Source organism: Grampus griseus (genome assembly GCF_964374135.1).
Source record: "Grampus griseus genome assembly, chromosome: 6".
NCBI lineage: Eukaryota > Metazoa > Chordata > Mammalia > Artiodactyla > Delphinidae > Grampus > Grampus griseus.
The window spans coordinates 79,549,011-79,569,480 of NC_139000.1; the positions used below are offsets into that span (position 1 = coordinate 79,549,011).

At 42.9% G+C, this 20,470-nt stretch overlaps 1 protein-coding gene across 4 annotated transcripts; it reads right to left on the reverse strand.

Moving 5' to 3' along the window:
- Positions 1 to 278: 278 nt before the first annotated feature.
- Positions 279 to 18,616, reverse strand: APTX (aprataxin). Of its 4 annotated transcripts, XM_082655833.1 has the most exons (9): positions 18,568 to 18,596; positions 18,051 to 18,435; positions 11,333 to 11,469; positions 9,981 to 10,027; positions 9,456 to 9,758; positions 8,793 to 8,852; positions 7,737 to 7,963; positions 1,893 to 1,996; positions 279 to 509 (listed from the first exon to the last, which is right to left on the reverse strand). In XM_082655833.1, exons 2-9 carry the CDS (start codon positions 18,116 to 18,118, stop codon positions 355 to 357), a joined length of 1,101 nt encoding a protein of 366 aa, XP_082511959.1. In that variant the 5' UTR covers positions 18,119 to 18,435; positions 18,568 to 18,596; the 3' UTR covers positions 279 to 354. The 4 variants fall into 4 exon arrangements, with proteins under 4 accessions (XP_082511959.1, XP_082511960.1, XP_082511958.1 ...); XM_082655834.1 differs by lacking the exon at positions 18,051 to 18,435 and having other exon boundaries at positions 18,568 to 18,616; XM_082655832.1 differs by lacking the exon at positions 18,568 to 18,596 and having other exon boundaries at positions 18,051 to 18,464.
- Between the last annotated feature and the right edge of the window lie 1,854 nt (positions 18,617 to 20,470).

The window sequence follows — 20,470 nt, forward strand, 5'->3', positions numbered from 1 at the left end:
ATGTAAGAAACAGAAATATAAGCAGCCCTCTGCTTCTATATCCTGTGTTTGATCAGTTTGAACATGGCTTTGCTCCCATTAGTCAGACCTGATGTGGCTCCTGGAGATGGTGGGCCAGGTCTATCTCAGCCACCCTCACCAAAGAACACATCCATGACAAACTCTAATTCCTAATTCCTGAACTATTCAAGTCGCCCCATATTGTGGCCACTCAGGAATAGAACAAGCTTTGAAAAAAAAAAATTGCATGTTTTAATTCAAGAAATAAAAGTTCACACACAATCCAAAACAGGTGTCAGGAATTTGGTCTAAACAATCAGCCACACCTGCTGCAGAAGTTCAGGCTCCACAGAATCACTTTGGCCAGTGCTTCCTGAGATGCGCTTTCAGCTGAGGAATGGAAGGCAGCAGCTGCTGGCACTCATGACAACGGAGGGGCAGCTTCAAGAGCTCACACATCCCATCTTGGACAGTCACTCTGCCAGCCTCTTGTACCATCTCAATCACAGCTGCAAGCAAGGAAATAGAGTTTAGAGGCCAGATACAAAAAAAAAGAGGAAGGAAGGAAGGGAGGGAGGGAGGGAGGAAGGAAGGAAGGAAGGAAGGAAAAAAGAAAGAAAGAGGAGGGAGGAGGGGAGAGGGAGGGAGGGAGGGAGGGAGAGAGGAAGGAAGGAAGGAAGGAAAAAAGAAAGAGGAGGGAGGAGGGGAGAGGGAGGGAGGGAGGGAAGGAGAGAGGAAGGAAGGAAGGAAGGAAAAAAGAAAGAGGAGGGAGGAGGGGAGAGGGAGGGAGGGAGGGAGGGAGAGAGGAAGGAAGGAAGGAAGGAAGGAAGGAAGGAAGGAAGGAAGGAAGGAAGGAAGAAAATCTGACTCCCAAATATGCCAGGTATCCTTAAAGCTAGTAAACTTGAGGTTACATTCACTATTGGGAAAATGGGCTCAGTCAGGTTCTAAATCTGAGCAACTTATTTCTGAGATGGTTACATTCCTTCAGGATACACTCTAAGCAATCCATGTTACTATGTCAAAGGCTAATTATCACAGGGCTTTACCCCTAGTTAGCCCTTGGTCAATGGGAGCTGTCATCATTAACATCCCAGCATGATGAAGTTCCACAGTATACACACTGGGAAATGCTTCCTTCTGTATACACAGCCTTTCCCTGTTAAGTAACCACTCTTGACGGAAGGCAGCCCCCTAGCTGCTGGCAGAAGGAAGAAATAACTGTTTAGAGCTTTCAGATCCATGAACTCCAATAATTCTCAGGACAACCTCTGAAGTCCCCCATTGTTAAAATAAACAATCATTTTTAGACCCTGACATAACAGCATTCTAAGTCCCCCAAGAAGGCTGCTCACAGCAAAGTGGCAATCCTACTACAATCCAAATAACCCAGTTTCTTTCAGTGGGGCTCTCTGTACAGGCAACACAAAGTTGTACATGGGTTTTTGAAGCCAGGTTATTTTGGGAAACAAATGAATCAAGTATAAGAACAACTGAGAAGGGCCCTGGTGGGGCAGTGGTTAAGAATCCGCCTGCCAATGCAGGGGTTCGATCCCTGATCGGGGAAGATCCCACATGCTGCCAAGCAACTAAGCCCATGCACCACAACTACTGAGCCTGCACTCTAGAGCCTGCAAGCCACAACTACTGAGCCCACATGCCACAACTACTGAAGCCCATGCGCCCAGAGCCCGTGCTCTGCAACAAGAGAAGCCACCACAATGAGAAGCCTGCACACTGCAACGAAGAGTAGTCCCCTCTCACCCCAACTAAAGAAAGCCCGTGCACAGCAACAAAGACCCAACACAGCCAAAAGTAAATTAATTAATTTTTTTAAAAAAAGAACAACTGAGAAAATGAAACAAATGTAAAAACCAAAGAACACTGTTTACCTTGTGATTCGAGGAAGTATTCGGTATTGAAAGAATTCCAGTGTTTTTTGTTTTTAAGGCAAGGAGAATCAAAATCCTGGCTGATCACATGAAGGTGTACATGGCTAGTTGAGAGCAAACAAAGATTGACCATTAAACCTAGCTTAATCAAAATGACAAAAAGTATGGGTATGTAAAATATTGATAGTGTTTCCATTTAACTTCACTCATTCATTCATTCACTTAAGACTATTTAAAGCAACCTAAATGTCCATCGACAGTTGAATGGATAAAGAAGATGTGGTACATATACACAATGGAATATTACTCAGCCATTAAAAGGAACGAAATGGGGTCATTTGTAGAGACATGGATGGACCTAGAGACTGTCATACGGAGTGAAGTAAGTCAGAAGGAGAAAACCCAATATATATTAATGCATATATAAGGAATCTAAAAAAATGGTATAGATGATCTTATTTGCAAAGCAGAAATAGAGACACAGACGTAGAGAACAAATGCATGGACACTGAGAGGGGAAAGGGGATGGGATGAATTGGGAGATTGGGATTGACATGTATACACTGCTATGTATGGAATAGATAACCAATGAGAGCCTGCTGTATAGCGCAGGGAACTCTACTCGATGCTCTGAGGTAACCTAGAGGGGAGGGAAAACCAGAAGGGAGGGGATATGTATATACATATGGCTGATTCACTTCACTGTACAGCAGACACTAGCACAACATTGTGAAGCAACTATATCCTAATTAAAAAAAAAAAAAGACTATTTACGGCTCATTAAGTACCTACTCAGGCCAAGCACTGTACTAGCACTGGGAATTTAGCAGTGAACAAAATGGGAAAGGCCTATGCCCTTACAGAAATTATATTCTAATGAGGGGAGAGAAATAATAAATAAGTAAACAGATAAACAAGGAAAATTCAAAATGTTAACATTGCTAAGAAAAAAATAAAACAGGGGAATGGGATAGAGAGTGCCTGAGGGTAGAGGCTGCCTCTTTAAGTAGCTAGGGTGTCCAGGGAAGGCCTCTCCCAGGCAGTGATTTGAGCTGAGAAAGCAGTCATGAAAGCAAAGATCTGAAAGAGTGTTTCAGGGAGTGGGGAGACCAAGTGTGAAGGCCCTGAAAAAGGGCTTGGTGCAACCAAGGAGCAGAAAGGAAATATGGCTGGAATGGCTGGAAACAAGGAGCAGGGACTAGGTAGAAGCCAGATCATAAAGGGTCTTATAGGTTGGCAGAGGGTTTGCATTTTATTCTGATTACACTGGGAACCACTGAAGGATTTTAAGCAGGGGAGTCCTGTTATCTGATTGACACTTGATAAGATCACTCTGGCTACTGTGTGGAGAAAGGTCTGTAGAAAGGGTAAGGATGGATACAGAGAGACCAGTTAGGAGGCTGCTGCAGCAGTCCAGGCCAGAAATAATCATGTTTTAGACAGGAGCTATAGCAGTCGAGATGACAAGAAGCAATCCAATTTTGAATATATTCTGGAATAGAACCAATGGGACCAACTAATGGATTGGATGTAGGTTTGGGGAGGTGCCACTTGCTAAGATGAAGAAGCTTCAGGAAAAGCAGGTTTAAGGAAGAAAACCAAGAGTTTGCTTTTGGACTTGTTAAACCAAGTAGGATGACTTTTTGTATAGCTTTGACTCTTAGAATCAGTAATATTTCACATTCTCCCAACAAATCATCAAAACCAACCAGTGCCGTGTGGGAATTTAAAATGGAATATAAGCAGTAACAAATAAACCTAACTGTATTACAAATAAAAAGGGAACCACACTGAAGGGGGTCAGGAAGAAAATAACTACCTAGTTAAGCTTGGAAAACAGTATTTTGACTGAATTCTGTAAAGCTAAAAAGAACGTTATATACAAAGTCTGTACTCTAGTGAGTAAAATGTCTTTCTCACCTGGGTGCGGATTAGCAATTCTGCAACTATTTTATGTGTATACTAGGACTGAACAAATAAGTGAACTAATTGTAGCTAAAGAGAGCCAAATTTCTCACTGTTGGAGAAAGAAGTCACAAAAAAGGAAACAGGAAGACAAGGATGAACCTGTGGAGTTGGACTGGAATCAGAAGTATCAGCATGAGCTCATGGCTTTCCATACACATGTACAGGTAGGTAAACAGAGAAATAAACAGAGAGGTGCATGTATCTGTGTGGGTAAGGATTCATGCATGTATTTCCTGGCTTCATCTGCTAAGAGAACCTAGAAGCAAAGACACTCTGGAACCAACCACTTCTCTCTACAGAAACCTCGTGCCCTAGTCTTGGCTTATAAATGTCATTATCCATTAAAAAGAACTAGGGCTCTTTGGAAAAGTGGTTCATTCCAGGGCTAGAACAGGAAAAATATAAGATAAGCCTGGAACATCTTGTTCCAAAAAATAAGGAGTCAGAAAATAAGAAAGAGCTCAAAAAATGTTTGGGGCATGTCAAAGTGATACAGGAGCCAATCTAAAGGAATTTCCAATGACCAAAGCTGGAACAATTTGAGCAATAAACAGAGATAGATTAAATTAAATCCTATAGACTAAAATAAATATCCATGAGTCCATACGTGTATTGAATAAATACATAATGGGGGAGAAGGGACAGTTCTTCCACACAGAGTAATTCCAATTAATAAATTAGAAGGAATGAGGGAAACATAAAATTACCTTTAGGTAAACACCATAATAATAACTGTTGCAGGCAAGATCCACCAATAGATGCTAAAATCACTGGGCAAAAGTTTGAGGAGAAAATATATAGTAGCATAGTCTTAAACATCTCCCCCCAAGATATTCATCAATTACAAGGGAAAAACAGTAACTTTGAGTAGAGAAACCTGGCAGACACCACCTCAACAAAGTGATCAAGGTGAATATCACGAGCAACAAACCATCTTGACATCATGCACTCCTTGATATGATGCACTGAGAAGGACACACATCATTTCTGTGGTATATTGATAACCTTAATCTAGTCATGAAAAAACATCAGACAAACTCAAATTGAGAGACATCCCGTAAAACAACTAGCCAGTACTCATAAAAAGTGTCAAGGTCATGAAAACCAGAAAAGGAGGAGGAGCTGTCACAGATCAGGGAGACTAAGGAGAGACAACAAATAAATGCAATGTGGGATCCTGGAGCGGAAAAAAAATGGAAAGAAAAATGGCTGAAATTTGAATAAGGTCTAGAGTTTAATTAGTGGTGATATTATAGAAGATCTTTGTTCTACTTCATACTTCCAGTTTTATATTTTCTAAATTGAAAATATATTACTTTTACAATAGAAAAAATATTTAATTTATTACCTTTTCCTTCCTATCTTTAATTTATTCAAAATGATATCATAAAGAGTGATCATAGGGCTTCCCTGGTGGCGCAGTGGTTGAGAGTCCGCCTGCCGATGCAGGGGACATGGGTTTGTGCCCCAGTCCAGGAGGATCCCACGCGCCGCAGAGCAGCTGGGCCCGTGAGCCATGGCCGCTGGGCCTGCGCGTCCAGAGCCTGTGCTCCGCAATGGGAGAGGCCACAGCGGTAAGAGGCCCGCGTACCGCAAAAAAAGAGTGATCATAAAAGGATATGTAACTGGAAACTTTACTTACTGGTCATTTTGCTTCCCACCCACACCAGTCACAGCTCTTGCCTTTAGCATTCTCCTTAGCACAATAGCAGATGCAGAAAACAGACGTGTGGACACAGGGTGGGAAGCAGGGGCTGGGATGAATTGGGAGATTAGGATTGACATATATACACTACCATGTGTAAAATAGATAACTAGTGGGAACCTGCTGTATAGCACAGGGAGCTTAGCTCGGTGCTCTGTGGTGACCTCAATGGGTGGGATGGGGGCGGGGGAAGGGAGGTCCAAGAGGGAGAGGATATATGTATACATATAATCGATTCACTTCGTTGTACAGCGGAAACTGACACAGCATTGTAAAGCAACTATACCCCAATTAAAATTTTTTTTCTTTTTTTTTTTTGTTGTGGTACGTGGGCCTCTCACTGTTGTGGCCTCTCCCGTTGCGGAGCACAGGCTCTGGACGCGCAGGCTCAGCGGCCATGGATCACGGGCCCAGCCGCTCCGCAGCATGTGGGATCCTCCCGGACCGGGGCACAAACCCGTGTCCCCTGCATCGGCAGACGGACTCTCAACCACTGCACCACCAGGGAAGCACCCCAATTAAAAATTTTTTTAAAAAAAGGGTATGGACACCATGATTACTACGTGAAAAGGGCTTTGTGATCAAGGGCTGTTAGTCATGAGCTCTGCAGTATTAGGGAAATAGGATTATGGGTGACTTTTTGCCCTAAATTTTTGAATAAGGTTTTAACAATTAAAAAATATTTTTTTAATGAGATACAACATAACTTCCACCCTGTGACCTAGCAATTCCACTTCTGGGTATTTATACAAGAGCAAAAAAATGAAGTATATCCATGATATACACAACAACATGCATGAATCTCAAAATCCATTATGCTGACCAAAAAAAGATAGAAAAAGAGGATACATTGTATGATTCCACTTATATGAAGTTCTAGAACAGACAAAACTAATCTATGCTGAAAGAAAGGAGAACAACACGTGGGGATTGAGGGGAGGACTGCAAGAAAGGAGCACAAGGGAACTTCCTGGGAGATGATAGAAACGTTCTGTATCTTGATCACAGTGACAGTTACATGGCATATACATCAAGACTGATCAAACTATAGATCTTATTGTGCATTTTATTGTATGTAAGTTATGCCTCAATTTAAAATAAAGAGTATTGATGGGGAAAAAATGTGGCACAAAAATTTCACTTGTTAAGGTAACCAGTAATCTAAGTCATAATTACCCACCTAATAAACTGTGAAGACTGTTAGGTGGTTAGATAAAATAACCAAAAGAAATTCTGACACACGCTACAATATGGATGAACCTTGAAGACATTATCCTAAGTGAAATAATCCAGCCACAAAACAACAGATACTGTATAATTCCACTTATATGAGGTACCTAGGGAAGTCAAATTCATAGAAACAGAAACTAGAATCGTGGTTGCCAAGGGCTAGGGGGAGGAAGGAATGAGAGGTAATTCAGGAAGATGAAAAAAGTTCTAGAAATAGATGGTGGTGATGGTCGCACAACAATGTGAATGTACTTAATGCCACTGAACTGTACACTTAAAAATAGTTAAAACAGTAAATTTTATGTTACGTGTATTTTACCACCAAAAAAAAAAAAAAAAAAACAGCCTAAGATAAAGACTCAGAAACCCAATCACTCTGCTTATCTTGTTGCTTAGCTCAAAAGAACTGGAGATCTGCCTTGCTTTCATTCCTTGAAAAGAATCAATCATTAATTTCTGAATCCTTCTGGGTATGAGCCAAAGGAAAACAGGCTCTACACTTTTTTCTCATTTTATTTTAAATCTTAGATCTACTAGGCTGTCATGAAAGAATTCAGTGATGCTTGCCTCCTTCAAAGCAATGGCCCCTAATCATTTAGGGGTTATAGATGCTTCTGAAAAATCTGATAAAAGCCACTGACCACAGTTCTTCACCCGAAGGCAATGAAGCTGCTTCATCTAGTTCATAAGTTAGGCTATCAGAGTTTACACTTTGAGAAGAACAAAGAACTGTAAGTTATCGAATTATAAGCAGAAGTAGGAACTCAAGGCTTATGAGCAAGTCAGGCAGGAGGGTTGAAGTTTCAGCCCACCTGCCTTGGAAACATCCCACCCTACTCCCCTGGACCTCAGGGCTATGAGCACAGTCAGCAGACCCAGGCTGAATCCATCTGTCCACCTAGATAGAACCAGGACACACCAGCACTCCCCACAAGGCTTACCTCATGCTGGGAATGGCATGGTAGCCCAATCGGAAGCGGAGTTTGCTAGACCCAGCAAAGTCTGCAATCACTTTTTCCCCCACAGTGTGCATGTGTCTGAGGAGCTCAAGGTGTTCTCCGGTCACAGCCTTCAGACTGGAAATGGAGGCCCATGGTAAGACCAGCCAGTGGTGACGAGCCTTGGGGTATTTATCCTTAATCACCACCACCTGCTCATCTTTGTAAACCTAGCAGAGGGGCACAAGAGAAGGAAACGGACATCTACAGTGCATCTTGTGTGTGCCAGATACAGTCACATTCATTAACTCACTTAATTCCCACCACAATCTTGTGCAGAAGGTCTTAGTATCCCGATTTTGACCAATGAAAGCACAGAGACTCAGATAAGTTGAGTGTCTTGTGCCAGGTCACATAGTTATCAGTACTAAGTGGGAAGTCTAGAATTCCAACACAGATCTAGTTGACCCCAGTCTGCGTTTTCAGTCACCACACTACACAGAACACACAGAAGAGGCACATAGTTCCTGAGGATCTGATGTAAAACCCCTGCAGGCATGAACTCAAATGCACTATTCTCACTCTAACACAGGAGACCACATGATACATGCAAGTGTGTTCCAAGAAGCCCTATCAGATTGCCCCTTGTCACCCCAGGATGTAATTTAAGAACTCAGACTCCTCCCAGGATGATGCCTGACTATTAATCCCAGGGCAGCCCAGTAACTACAGTCACTATACATTATCTGACACTCTGTTGAAAGAGACCACACTAAGGTTAACACAACTTCCCTTATAATAATAGTACCCAGAAGAAGAAGGAAGAAGGAGGAACAAGGCAGAAGGGATATTCATTTGAAAAACTTGGCTTCTCTCCAAAGAACTCCAGTTGCTAACTCACTGACAATGAGAAAAGCCACTTGATCTCACAAAATAGCCCAGTAAAACGAATCTCACTCAGAAGGACTAATTTCCTTGGATTTCATTTGTAGTTATGAACTCTGTGAAGTGATCATTTAAAACGTGAAATGTATTTCAATGCCAAAATTTTATTCTGACCTGCATTTTGGGGTCCTCCATTGAAATCTTCAAGCCTTGACTCCAGTGGCCCAATGATTCCTAGAGCAAAAAGGGGCAATGTAAATCACAAATGCGATAGTTAAATTTGTCAGTAGTTAATACTGGACATCAGCAAAGTCCAACCAAACTTGGAAATAAGGTCAGTCTTTAAGAATTAAACTATATCTCTTTACCTCAACCTTTTCCTTTATGAATCATAAGCCATCCCCATTTTCTTACCATATTCAGAGCTGCATGTCTAGACAGAGGCTGGAAACACCAGAGTGTGAACTGCATGTTCTTTGCCCTCTCCCACTCCATGTACAGCCTAAGTTTCCACTTTGACATCAGGATGTGAATCACATGATCTATGAAGAATGTTCCAATCTTAACCTTCTATAGATATACACTGACCCATTTTAGCAGCTCAGTGTTAAGCACACTGCCATTATCACCCTACCTTCAAGGGGCTTACCTCAGAAATTCAAGAGAAAAGTACATAAAGGGATATTCACCCAACTGACTGGTGACACAAACAAGTGACTCTTTCATCATGGTTAATAACCCCTTAGGCATGTCTGGGCTTTACTGCGTACAAAACAATTAAGTAGTCATTACACCTCGTTTAATCTCCACATCATCTATCAAGCACACTACCCTCACCTTTTTGGTGGATGCATCTTTCTCCTTCTTTGGGGGCACAGAGCACTGGCTAGAGTTGTTCCCAGGTTCTAGTCTTGTACTGGCCTCAGCTTCCTGGGCAGCATCCCTTTCTACAGAATCACTGTTGCCTGACCTCTTTCTCTTCCTGTGTGTTTCCAGGCCAGGGTTCTTTGTCTCTTCCTCAAACTCTATGATATATGGATAAAGTTCATTCACCAGGTGGAGGACCTGGCCAGGCTGCAGCTTCACCTCTTGGTCTTTCCCAATTATGAGTGAGTCAATGCTGGTGGGATTGACCCCTACCTATGGAATAATCAGAAAATAATTATAATAATAGCAATATAGCTACTCCTATGTTCACCACTTACTATGTGCCAGGCACTGTGCTTAATATTCACTTCCGTTACTCTGCCACTTCCACACGTGACAGAGAACCCTTTATTGGCTGGCACAGACATTCTAAAGTCAACAGTGTAAGAAAATCATCAAGTATAACATGGAAATCCAAGTTACAAATAGACATACCTGCTTTACCTTGACATATCCTTTGTTACACTCCGCTTTCAACTGTACTGAAAGAGATTGAAAAAAGTTAAACCCAAATGCCATGAAGAACCAGGCACTTGCTCCTGTTCTCGCTACAAGACAATGAAGCCTCACTCCAGGAGGCAATGTGACAAGGGTTTCCTCAAAGGCCTAAGAGCAAAATCATCCATTATTCAGGTGGCTAGGGCTCCAGGTCCTTCCATAAAATGCCCAACAGTGTACATACTCCCTTAGCTACTGCTAATATCTTTATAAGGCAGCTTCACTGAATCCCTACAAGTCTCCCTATTCCAGAGCCCTTGGCCCACTCAGGATCACAGACTCTGCAGTCAGGAAAGGGGACCCATTTCTCTCACAAGCTCTTATATCTCAGGATTAAATCAAGACTTCCACTATTGTATGAAACCATCAGATGCCTTCAACAGAGAAAAAGTTAAAAGATACGTTCCTGGAAAACTGAAGTTCAGCTGGCCTTGGGTAGGAGGAGTAGAAAGAATATTCTAGAAAAAGGATTGCAGGGACAGAACAGTCTGAGCATGTGTGGGAAGAAGTAACACTAAATACTTGTGTTCAGATACGTGAACAAAAAGCCTCTAGACAGGCTGACTTACACATCCCTACAGCTGCTGCTGTGACAAGGCAGACAGAGAGCAAGAAGCAGAGTCTGCTTCTGTATGTTTGGCTTAGCCAGCTCAAGCATGGCATTTTTCTTTTTCCCATTTAGATTAACTCATGTGGGAAAAACCATAATCAGTGCTGCAGACTCCAAGCCTTAGGAACCATGGCAAACACACTGCAGGGGGAGGCCTGGTAGCAGTGAGCATGTCTGGAGTTTACAGGTAAAAAATGAGGTACATGGTAAAGATTTTTCCTAAGGACTTTCATTTCATTAAATCCCATGAAAGGCATTTCAAGAGCTAGATGTCATAGTCTTTTAAAGATACCACCCTCTGTGTGTGGCAAAATGTAAAGGACGAAACCATCCCATCACTTCTCAGACATGGTTCCAAACTGGAAATCCCAGAATTCAATTGTCTCACTGCCCAAAGAGGAATCTCCCTGGGCAAAGCAGAGTGCAGAACTCAGTTCCACCAACCCATAGTACAGGATAGAACCTGCCTGCTCCCAACACTGAATATTAACCACTTTCAGAGGGTGGAGTCAGGAGTGCATGGGGCCCTAGCACTGGCTAAAAGAGCTCAGTTCCTGAGTTTTGTTTATGGCACACAAAAGGTTTTCCATCAGTACCATCCAGGAAATGTACATCTTTGATTATATCACCATCTGAGGGAACCAAACATGGTAATCTCCACAATCCTATGACCAGTTACCTTGCTGTCGAGAACATTTCTTGTCAGTGATCTTGGTCTCGGGGCTGCGTCCAACCATGACTGCTTCCAAATGTGGAAGTTTGATTCGCTGGTGCCGATTGTCCTGTCTCACCAACCAGCACACCCGCATCATTAGTCTGAGAGACAAAACACAAGAGAATCGCTGGAAAAACTAGCACAGGTCCTCCAGGACCACACCCCAGCACCACCACACATGCCATTTACCAGCTGTTCATCTTGAGGCAAGTGACTTCACCTCCCTAGTCTCAATTTCCTCACCTGTAAAATGTGATAATGACAGGACTCATGAAGGTGTTGTGAGGATTAAATAAAACAATATGGGTAAAGTATTTACTTCTGTGCCTCAGTCATGCTATGTAATCAAATATTTGTTATGTTTATTGATATACTCTATGTGCTGGACATTAAGCTACCTGCTGAGGATCAAAGAATGATGAAACATTGTCCCTAGCCTTCAGGGGCCTGGAGTACAATGGGGCAGACTCATATATCAATTATTACAACATAATGTAATATCTACTATAAGAAGGGAGGAGCCAAATATGGCCTTAGCCCAGGGAAAGGAAAGACTAACTCTTGTAGGGAGCATCAAAAAAGGCTTCACAAGGAAGGGATATTCACGCTCAGTTTTAAAGGGTGAGAAGCTTGCCTGGCAGAGAGCTAAGGACATAAGAACAGAGGATGTTCTCCATAGGCATCAAGGTTTCCATTCCTTAACTGTCAAAACATACTGATGTTAGAACAACACATTTTACTGCCATCTGCCAGAAGATAGTCATAATAAATATACAAACCTACAATTTCTAAAGTGTGAATGCAGCACCTTTGTGCAATACACAACCTGCACAACACTACTGGAGGGTCTGATATTCTTTTGTAAAACAACTTTTATGGTCATGTAGGATATCAGTAGAAGAGAAAGAGAAGAAATTCGGGAGAGGGACGAGGCCTGAAGAAAGAGGATGGAGAGGAAAAAGAGCCAGGAGAAATTGTGAAGGTGGACTTATTGCTGACTGCATTTGGGGAATAACAAGGGAGTGAAGGTTTCTAATTTGGAAGTACTCATTACCCAAAATGAGGAAAACACTGGAGACATAATTTAGGGATAAATGATAAGCGAAGAAGAGATGATTTCAGATTGAAACGCAATTAGATTAAGTTGCCTGCAGAAGATCCTAGAGTCACACTAGGATATACGGGTATGAAGCTCAAGGAGGGGAAGGGACTGAAAGTGTGTGTGTGTGTGTGTGTGTGTGTGTGTGTGTGTGTGTGTGTGTGTGTGTGTGTGTGTGTGTGTTTTGAGACTATAAAGTGCGTTATTTGGAGTCTTGGGAATTGCAATTCAGGAGACACAGTTTCGAGTAAAACAAAGTGTTTCAGGGGAGAGAAAGAATCAGGGGCTTATAAAGGTAAATGCCACAAGGTTGTTAAAGTTGTAAGAATTATGACCAGCTCTGACACAAAAAGGAAGTATCTGTCCTTAACTGAATGTATATATATGAGAAGCATCAACATGTCACAGAAGTTAGGGTAAAAAGAGAGGATGAGATCACCTAGGGGCAGAACAGGGAACTGTGGGAGGGACAGACTAGATCTTTGGGACACCTCCCTAGACTCCAGAAGCCTACTAATGCTCAAGCCTCAAATACCCTCTCCTTGCGAAACACCCCTTGCAGGCAAGGCAACACTCAATCAGCCGCTCTGCACAAGCTTTGTATCCAAAGGGGAGAGAAAAGAAACCAGATTTTTCAAAATCAGAGTTTCATTACCATCTGCAAAGACAGAATAACGCAAAGCAGAGTGAGCAAATGAGTGCTGAAGACATGCAGTCACAGAAATAGGATCAGTCAGGAAAGGCTTTGGAAACTGCCCAGTAGAAAAAGCCAAGAGCCAAGGGGACTGATAAGAAAGAAAAGGAGCGGGAGTGGACATTCCACTTCAAAAAGCACAAGTGACGGTACAGATTTCAGCAATGACAAGCCATGGGTGAGGGGTGAGAAGCAGACCTTAGTTGGCCAACCCAGAGGAGCTGCCCCAGAGAGCCACCCAAAGAAGGCAAAGGTGTTGAAAGAACACTAGGCCAAAAAGTGGAGATTTAACAATCCATAGGAGACAACTGCCAGGGTCTGAGCTGCAGAGTGAGGTGAAATGATGCTGTGTATAGGCAGGCTGGAGTGGAGAAATCTAGAGTCAGAGATGAGTCATTTAATAAATTTAATGTGGGCCAGAGTTAGGTCTAAAAGGCAACTCCTTTGTGAGGGAGCTGATGCAAGAGCATGAAGAGTCAGCTGTAAATCTAAAATCCTAAACCCAGAGCCTCAAATGATGATGGTGCTACAGGCAAGTCCCACTTCTAAACACTATGTGTTCAGAGGGGCATGTTTGCTCTTGCTGGAAACTGATGAATGAGCAGGTAATGGACTGAGAAATGAAGTATGTCTTCATCAAGCATTGGGAAATAAGTCATCTGGTGACTGACTACTCACAGTAATAATAAAAGAAGCCTGAAAAGAGAACAGTTGGATAGCAGGGACAGGAGGGAATCCAGAGGACAGCTGAGAGCATGGCTGACTTTTGCAGGATAATAGGACCTACCCCTCCTGCCCCACACAAACATACATTCACATGCTTCATTCCCTCTAAAGTTCTGAAGTTATAATGTTTCTATTTACTACACCTTGAGAAACTGAAGCAGTGACTACAGGATGCTTATGTAACTAACCTTAAGCAATATCTTCGCCCATTTCAGCCTTCAATTCCAACTTCTAGGAATGAAGCATTTTAGAATATGGGGAGCACATAAGGATGGATGTTCCTGAATCTTCAATATAACTCATCCAGTAAAACTCCATAAACTGCAAGCTCTATGACAGCAGAAGTCAAGGCCATTTTTCCTTCCACTATACCCCTAGCACTTAATACCTAGCATACAGCAAGAATATAATAAATATTTGCAAGTGAATGACCAGATAATAATCCTACCCAGGTTCTCCTGCCTTCCTTCTCTCTCCCCTCCTCTAGCTCCTCTTACGTGGGGTGCTTTGCTACTCTCTCTGAGCAACCCCATCTCCACATTTATGTGGGTAAATCCTAATTCTCTACTTTTCAGCCCCACACTTTTCACTCCAGAGTTGTAGGGACTGGTCAGAAAGAAATTCTGATTATTTCTTAAGGGACCCAAGTGATCTGATGGGCCGCACAAGGCCAGAAATCTGGTAACCTGGAACACGCTGTCCAGAAGAATGTTCTGCAATGATGTAAGTGTTCTAAACACTAACGTAGCCACCATGTGACAATCAAGCAACTGAAATGTAGCTGGTGCAACAGAGGAACTAAATTTCTTACTTAGCTTTTTTAAAATTTACCTTAAAGTTACAATAGCTACACGTGGCTGAGGGCTACCACAATGTCCAGCACAGCCCTGATCAATCCCAAATCCCTCAGGCTTGAAGTTGAGACTCATACTTTAACCCCACAGAGGTTACTTATTTCACCTCCCACTTCTTTTCATAAAACTAGTCCCATTTACCCATCCCTCTCTCTCCTTCCTTCCCCTCACATACATCCTTCAGGTATAACATACTACATCAGGTCTCCCAAGTAAGTCATTATGAATATGCTCTCCTGGTACTGAATTATACTCTTCCCTTCCTCCTAAAAAAACAAAAAATTCTTCTCAACCTCCAAGTCCCACCTCCTCCCTGAGGCCTTCACAGAGCCTTCTCTCCTCTACATCTCCTCTTCTCTTCTCTACATCTTGTTATTGCGTGTGGTCGGATTTACCTTTTCTGAAAATGAAATATGGATGTAATCCCACTGGCCAAATGAGATTATAATCTCCTTGTAAACAGACTGCATCCATTCAGGAAACTCGGAGGAAGGATCTCTGGAAGTCACTGGCCTAGGCTAGGTCTGGTCTTGTACTTCTGGATCTGCTGGTCTTCAGCATACTTTTATCAAGTGCATACCGTGTGCTAGGCACTTGCTAAATGTCTTACTTACATCATCTCATTTAATCTTCACAACTCTCATTCTAAGGAAAATTTAAGTCTTAGAAAAGAAAAGTAACATGTTCAAGTCACACAGCCAATGTGTGCCAGAGATAGGATTTGAATTATTCCAGAGAACGGGTTATTTTGTTGCTGTTGTTGTCTTGTTTGGGGTTTTTTTGACCACACTGCATGGCTTGCAGGATCTCAGTTCCCCGACCAGGGATTGAACCCAGGACACGGCAGTGAAAGGCCAGAATCCTAGTCACTAGACCACCAGGGAACTCCTGAGAATGGGTTCGTAATCACTACATCATATACTTTTTGTCTTCAGTCATTTGATCATTCAATCAAAATTACTGCATGTCTACCATGTACCTTATGCCACCCTGGTGCTGGGAATAAGGAGGTAACACATCTCACTTGTATTGTATGATGCAGGTATTATACATCATACCTGCCTTCAAAAGGCTCAGAGTCTTGTGGAGGAGAGAGACTCAAAAACAATTGTAACAAATGTGGAAAGTATAATGATTGGTCTATGCAAAGGGTGTTGTGGGAGCACAAAGCTGGAGTATCCAACCTAGACTTGGAGAAAGGAAGTGTCAAGGAAGGTTTCCAATAAGAGGTGGGCCTAAAATGAGACCTATACATTAACTGGGTTAATTAGGTGAAAGTGGGCAGCCTAATTAGGTGAGGAGCAGGAAGAAGAGAAAGGAATCAGAGAGAAGATTCCAGTCAAAGGGAACAGCAAGGGCAGTGCACAAAGAAACAGCACAGTGCACATGAAGAAGCAGTTCAGGACTGCTGCAACCTAAGTATGAGGCAAAAAAAGAGGACGGAGATGCAGGCTGGTCCAGATGAAGCAGAGCCCTGGGTGACCAGCTGCAAAGCTCAAACGTTAGAAGCTCTAATGGATTTTGCAATTTAGTAAACAATAAATATTTGCTGAATGAGAGAAAAGATTGTATGAATGAACAGACAGATCCCCTTAAATATTATTAGCAGGACTTTGACTCAGTCAGATGTGTTTTCAAAGATCATTTGGGGGAGGAGGGTAGGTAGTGTGGAGAACAGATAACATCGGATACAGGACTAGAGGGGGGGATACCAGTTAGAAGGCCATCATATTTCAGATCAAAGAAGGTCCAAAGTAAGACAATAATAGAGATGGAAAAAAGAGCACAGATTTGAGAAATATTTAGGAGGCAAAATCAACAAGATTTAGTGATGGATGTGCTAAGAGTAAGTTCAGAGAAGACAGAATTTGAACAGTCTGTGGGACTCGCAGGCAGAGCTGTCCAGGGTAGTCAGAGGTGAGCACGAAACTCAGAGGAGATCTAAGCGGACACTTCGATTTGGGAGCATGCAGGAGGGAGTTAAAACCAAGCTAGTTGATGTGCTCACCTAGGCAGTGTGTACAGAATGAAAAGAACAATGGGCCAAAGTCACAAGCCTTGTAAACACCCAACATTTTAGGAGAGGAGGAAGAAGACTATCCACAGGAGAAATGACTGGTGAGAGAGGCACATGGAAAAACAGCCAGAACGTAAGCTCTTTAAAGGAAGGAGGCACTTTGACTTGTTCATCTCTATATCACAGTACATGTTTGTTGAATAAATCAGCTGAGTGTATTGTCCTAAGAAGCAAAGGAGTAGGGAGTGAAAGGTATCATCAAGTTTCAAAAGCAGCAAAGGAATCCAGTAATGACTGAAGAATGTCTATCTGGTTTGATAATCAATCACTAGTGACTACAGGATAAAATTTCAGGGGAATGACAGATCTGAAAGCTAGACTGCAGAAAGGAACAGCAGATGGAGTTGGAGACAGAATTTAGAATACTCTTTTAAAAGTTTGGATGAGAGGGGAAGAGAGTTACTGGATGAGAGCCAAAGGAAGATGGATCACTAGGAACTTTTTCTTTCTTTCTGGCTTGGGAGCGTGGGGGGTGGGGTGATGACACACACATGGATATGAGAAACCTGACCTTGTTTATACATAACTGGGACATAGACAAGGGCACAAAAGACAAATGAAAACAAGGTCTCATAGGTGAAAGTATAAAAGAAAGGTCAGAAGCAAAAATAAAGGAAATTGCTTTGATCAGGAGACAGCTCATCCTCTGATACTGAAGGAAAGGTAAAGATAGGTGTAAAGCTAGATGACTGTATGAAGGGAAGGCAGAGGCAGAAATTTGAGGGAGAGCCCACCTGACAACCTCAATTTTCTCCCTAAAATAGTAGACAACAATAGAGTAAGGTGTTTGAGAACTTGATAAACAGTTGAGGAAAATCAATATAAAATAGTGGATAACATCCAAGCCTCTGAAATCCAACTGCTCAAGTTCAAATCTTGCCTCCACCACCTACGGACTGTGCGACTTGTGGCCAGTTATTTAAGCTAAGTCTTTTATTTCTTCAGCTGTAAAACGATATTAATTAGTGCTCTACACCACAGCGTTGTCACAAGGGCTAAATTAAGAAGAAAAAGTTCAGTATCTGGCAAAAAACAAGCATTCAACACTACTATCATTCTTGTTAATAGTGAAGGTAGGATGAAAGCAGGAGCTAAGGAAATGTAAAAAGATCATCCGAGAGCACAACTAAGGTGAAAGGGCACAAATCTGTTGTGTCTTCCCACGTGAAGAGTCCTGTCTCAAGTGTTCTAATGACGCCCAATATAAATCAAATTCTCAAAAGGCTCCAAACCTGGACCACATTAATTCCACACAGAAATTATATCTTTGCTTTGTTGAACCGCTATCACTGGTCTGCATGAGAAAAGGCTTGCTTCTTCTGGTCTTCGTGTAAGGCCTGTTGAGGAGTCTGTGAAGGGCCCTCAAGTTCCTCTCATGGAGCGTTTCTGGAGAAAACAATGTCCTTCCTGACAGGCTGCGCCGCCTCCTTGGGTTGGACAGTGCCCATTCTCTAATCTTTCCTCTGCTTGTGTTCCAAGCTAGGTACAGGTGTCAGGGGCACAGGTGAACGAACGCGAAGTGGGACGGAGGCCAACATGAGCGCCGCCAAAACACGGCAGACGGGAAATGGGCAGCCCAGAGCCCTAGAGCCCTGGAGCCGGAGGATGCTGCAACGCCTGCCGGGAAAGAAGCCGTGAGAGCGTTATTCAGGGCACATCACCGAACAGGCAACAGCGGACCCGACCTGAGGCCCACTCCCACGGCTCTCAACCCGGCAGGCAGAAGATGTAGGCCCATAACCGCCTTACCTAGAAACGGCGGAGGCTGACAAGCTCACGTTACTCCTCCACTTCCGGCGCTGTGGGATGACGTCGCGAGACAGACTGGAGAGCAACCAGTGATTACCTGCTGACAGGATCTCGCCCGATGCCCGGATCCGGAAGTGCCCGCCCCACTTGGACCTGTATTGGGCCACGGTCCAAGTTTGGATCTTGGCAGTTATCCCAAAGAGGACGAGCTTTCTCAGCATCTGTCTATGCGAGAGCTGCTACCCCATCACCACCTCTTAGTTTCTGAAATGGGAGAGACTTCAGGCTGCTCTTCTCTCGGTGGCCGTTTCTAGGCAGCCGTCCAGCCTCTGACATTCCCTTCATAAGGAAAAGCTCACTACTTTTAAGGCCACCTTTTGCGCTGTAGACAGTAGCTGCTTGTGGCCGCCCCCTTTCAAAGCTACAATCTGCTTTCTCCTATTCTGGGGTAGAAAGGACTGGAGGGGAGAAACCTTAGCGGAGAAACCTGCTAAGATTTTTTAATGCTGTCTTCACTAAATGAACTGGCTGAGGGGCAGTCAGGGAGGGGAGAAGCAGGATGCTGGAATGAAATGTGTTTACCGATTTTTACGGCAATTCCAGGATGTTCCCTAAGAGTCATATATTGCAATTATTCGAAGGCATTCTGGCAGATGGAAAAACTCCTCTCTCATTTGGAATATTGTTTCCTTCCAAAGAAAAGCAGAGACTCAATGGTATGATGGCGATATCAGAGCTATAAAAACAGAGTGGGAGGATCTTCCAGGAAACACGGAAGGGAGACTTGGCAGTTGTTAGCAGAGAAGATGCAGGTTTATATTAGGGTCACACCAGTAAGTGGAGGAGCACAGGAAGCTTCTCAGCAGCCACGCAGGCCTCATGGCAGTAGAATGTGGTTCACATTGCTCGAGGTAAAGAGTGGCTATTCTGGTGACCTGACCAGTTATTTCCTCAGAATTAAGCTTCTCTTAGCCTCTACTTCAACCTGACCTGCCTGTGTCTTGCATTCAAAACTGGATTGGATTATTCTAATTGGATTATTCAACATATATTGTGCAAAATTGGGCAGCCTATTAGGTCTAGTTGGATTATTCAACATATACTGTGCAAAAATGTCCAGCCTATTAGGTCTAGCCATTTCTCTATAGCATACTACCGGCCCAAGAAGCAGGGTCACATGGCATAATGCACGGCTTCGGGGCATGGCAGGCACAAAATTTTCAAGGACTCCAAAGCCAAAGATTTATCACAAACACATATATAGAGATTAATAGAGAATAAGCCTGTGGTATTATCTAATGCAGTAGCCCTCAAAATATAATCCTGAGATCAGTAGGAGTAGCCTCAAAACACTTGGGAACTTGTTAGAAATGCAAATTCTCAGTCCTCACCCCAGGCTTACTGATTCAGAAACTCTGGGGGGCGAGGCCCAGCAATATGTTTAACAAGCCCACCAGGTTATCCTAATATTGTACATGCTTAGATTTGAAATTCATTGATGGAAGGCAAAGGCTTCAAACCACACACTGTGATAAATGTGTTTTGTTAGTATACTCAGAGTTTTGGAGTTTTTTTGTTTGGTTTGTTTTTTTCAAATAAAATTTTTTTTTCAATTTTTAATTGTGGCAAAATACAAATAACATAAAACTTACCGTCTTAACTGTTTTTAAGTGTATAGTTCAGTAGTGTTAAGAATATTCACATTGTAGTAAAATCTATCTCCAGAACTTTTTTTTTTGGTTGCGTTGGGTCTTCGTTGCAGCGCACGGGCTTTCTCTAGTTGCCGCAAGTGGGGGCTACTCTTCGTTGCAGTGCACGGGCTTCTTATTGCGGTGCCTTCTCTTTTTGCAGAGCACGGGCTCTAGGCACGCGGGCTCAGCAGTTGTGGCGCACGGGCTTAGTT

Coding starts and splice junctions, on each gene's coding strand:
- APTX (XM_082655833.1), bottom strand. CDS start 18,118: ATGCAGACCAGTGATAGCGGTTCAACAAAGCAAAGATATAATTTCTGT. Junction 11,470..18,050: donor GTGGAATTAATGTGGTCCAG/GTTTGGAGCCTT, acceptor TTTGTCTCTCAG/ACTAATGATGCGGGTGTGCT. Junction 9,759..9,980: donor GATATGTCAAGGTAAAGCAG/GTATGTCTATTT, acceptor ATTATTCCATAG/GTAGGGGTCAATCCCACCAG.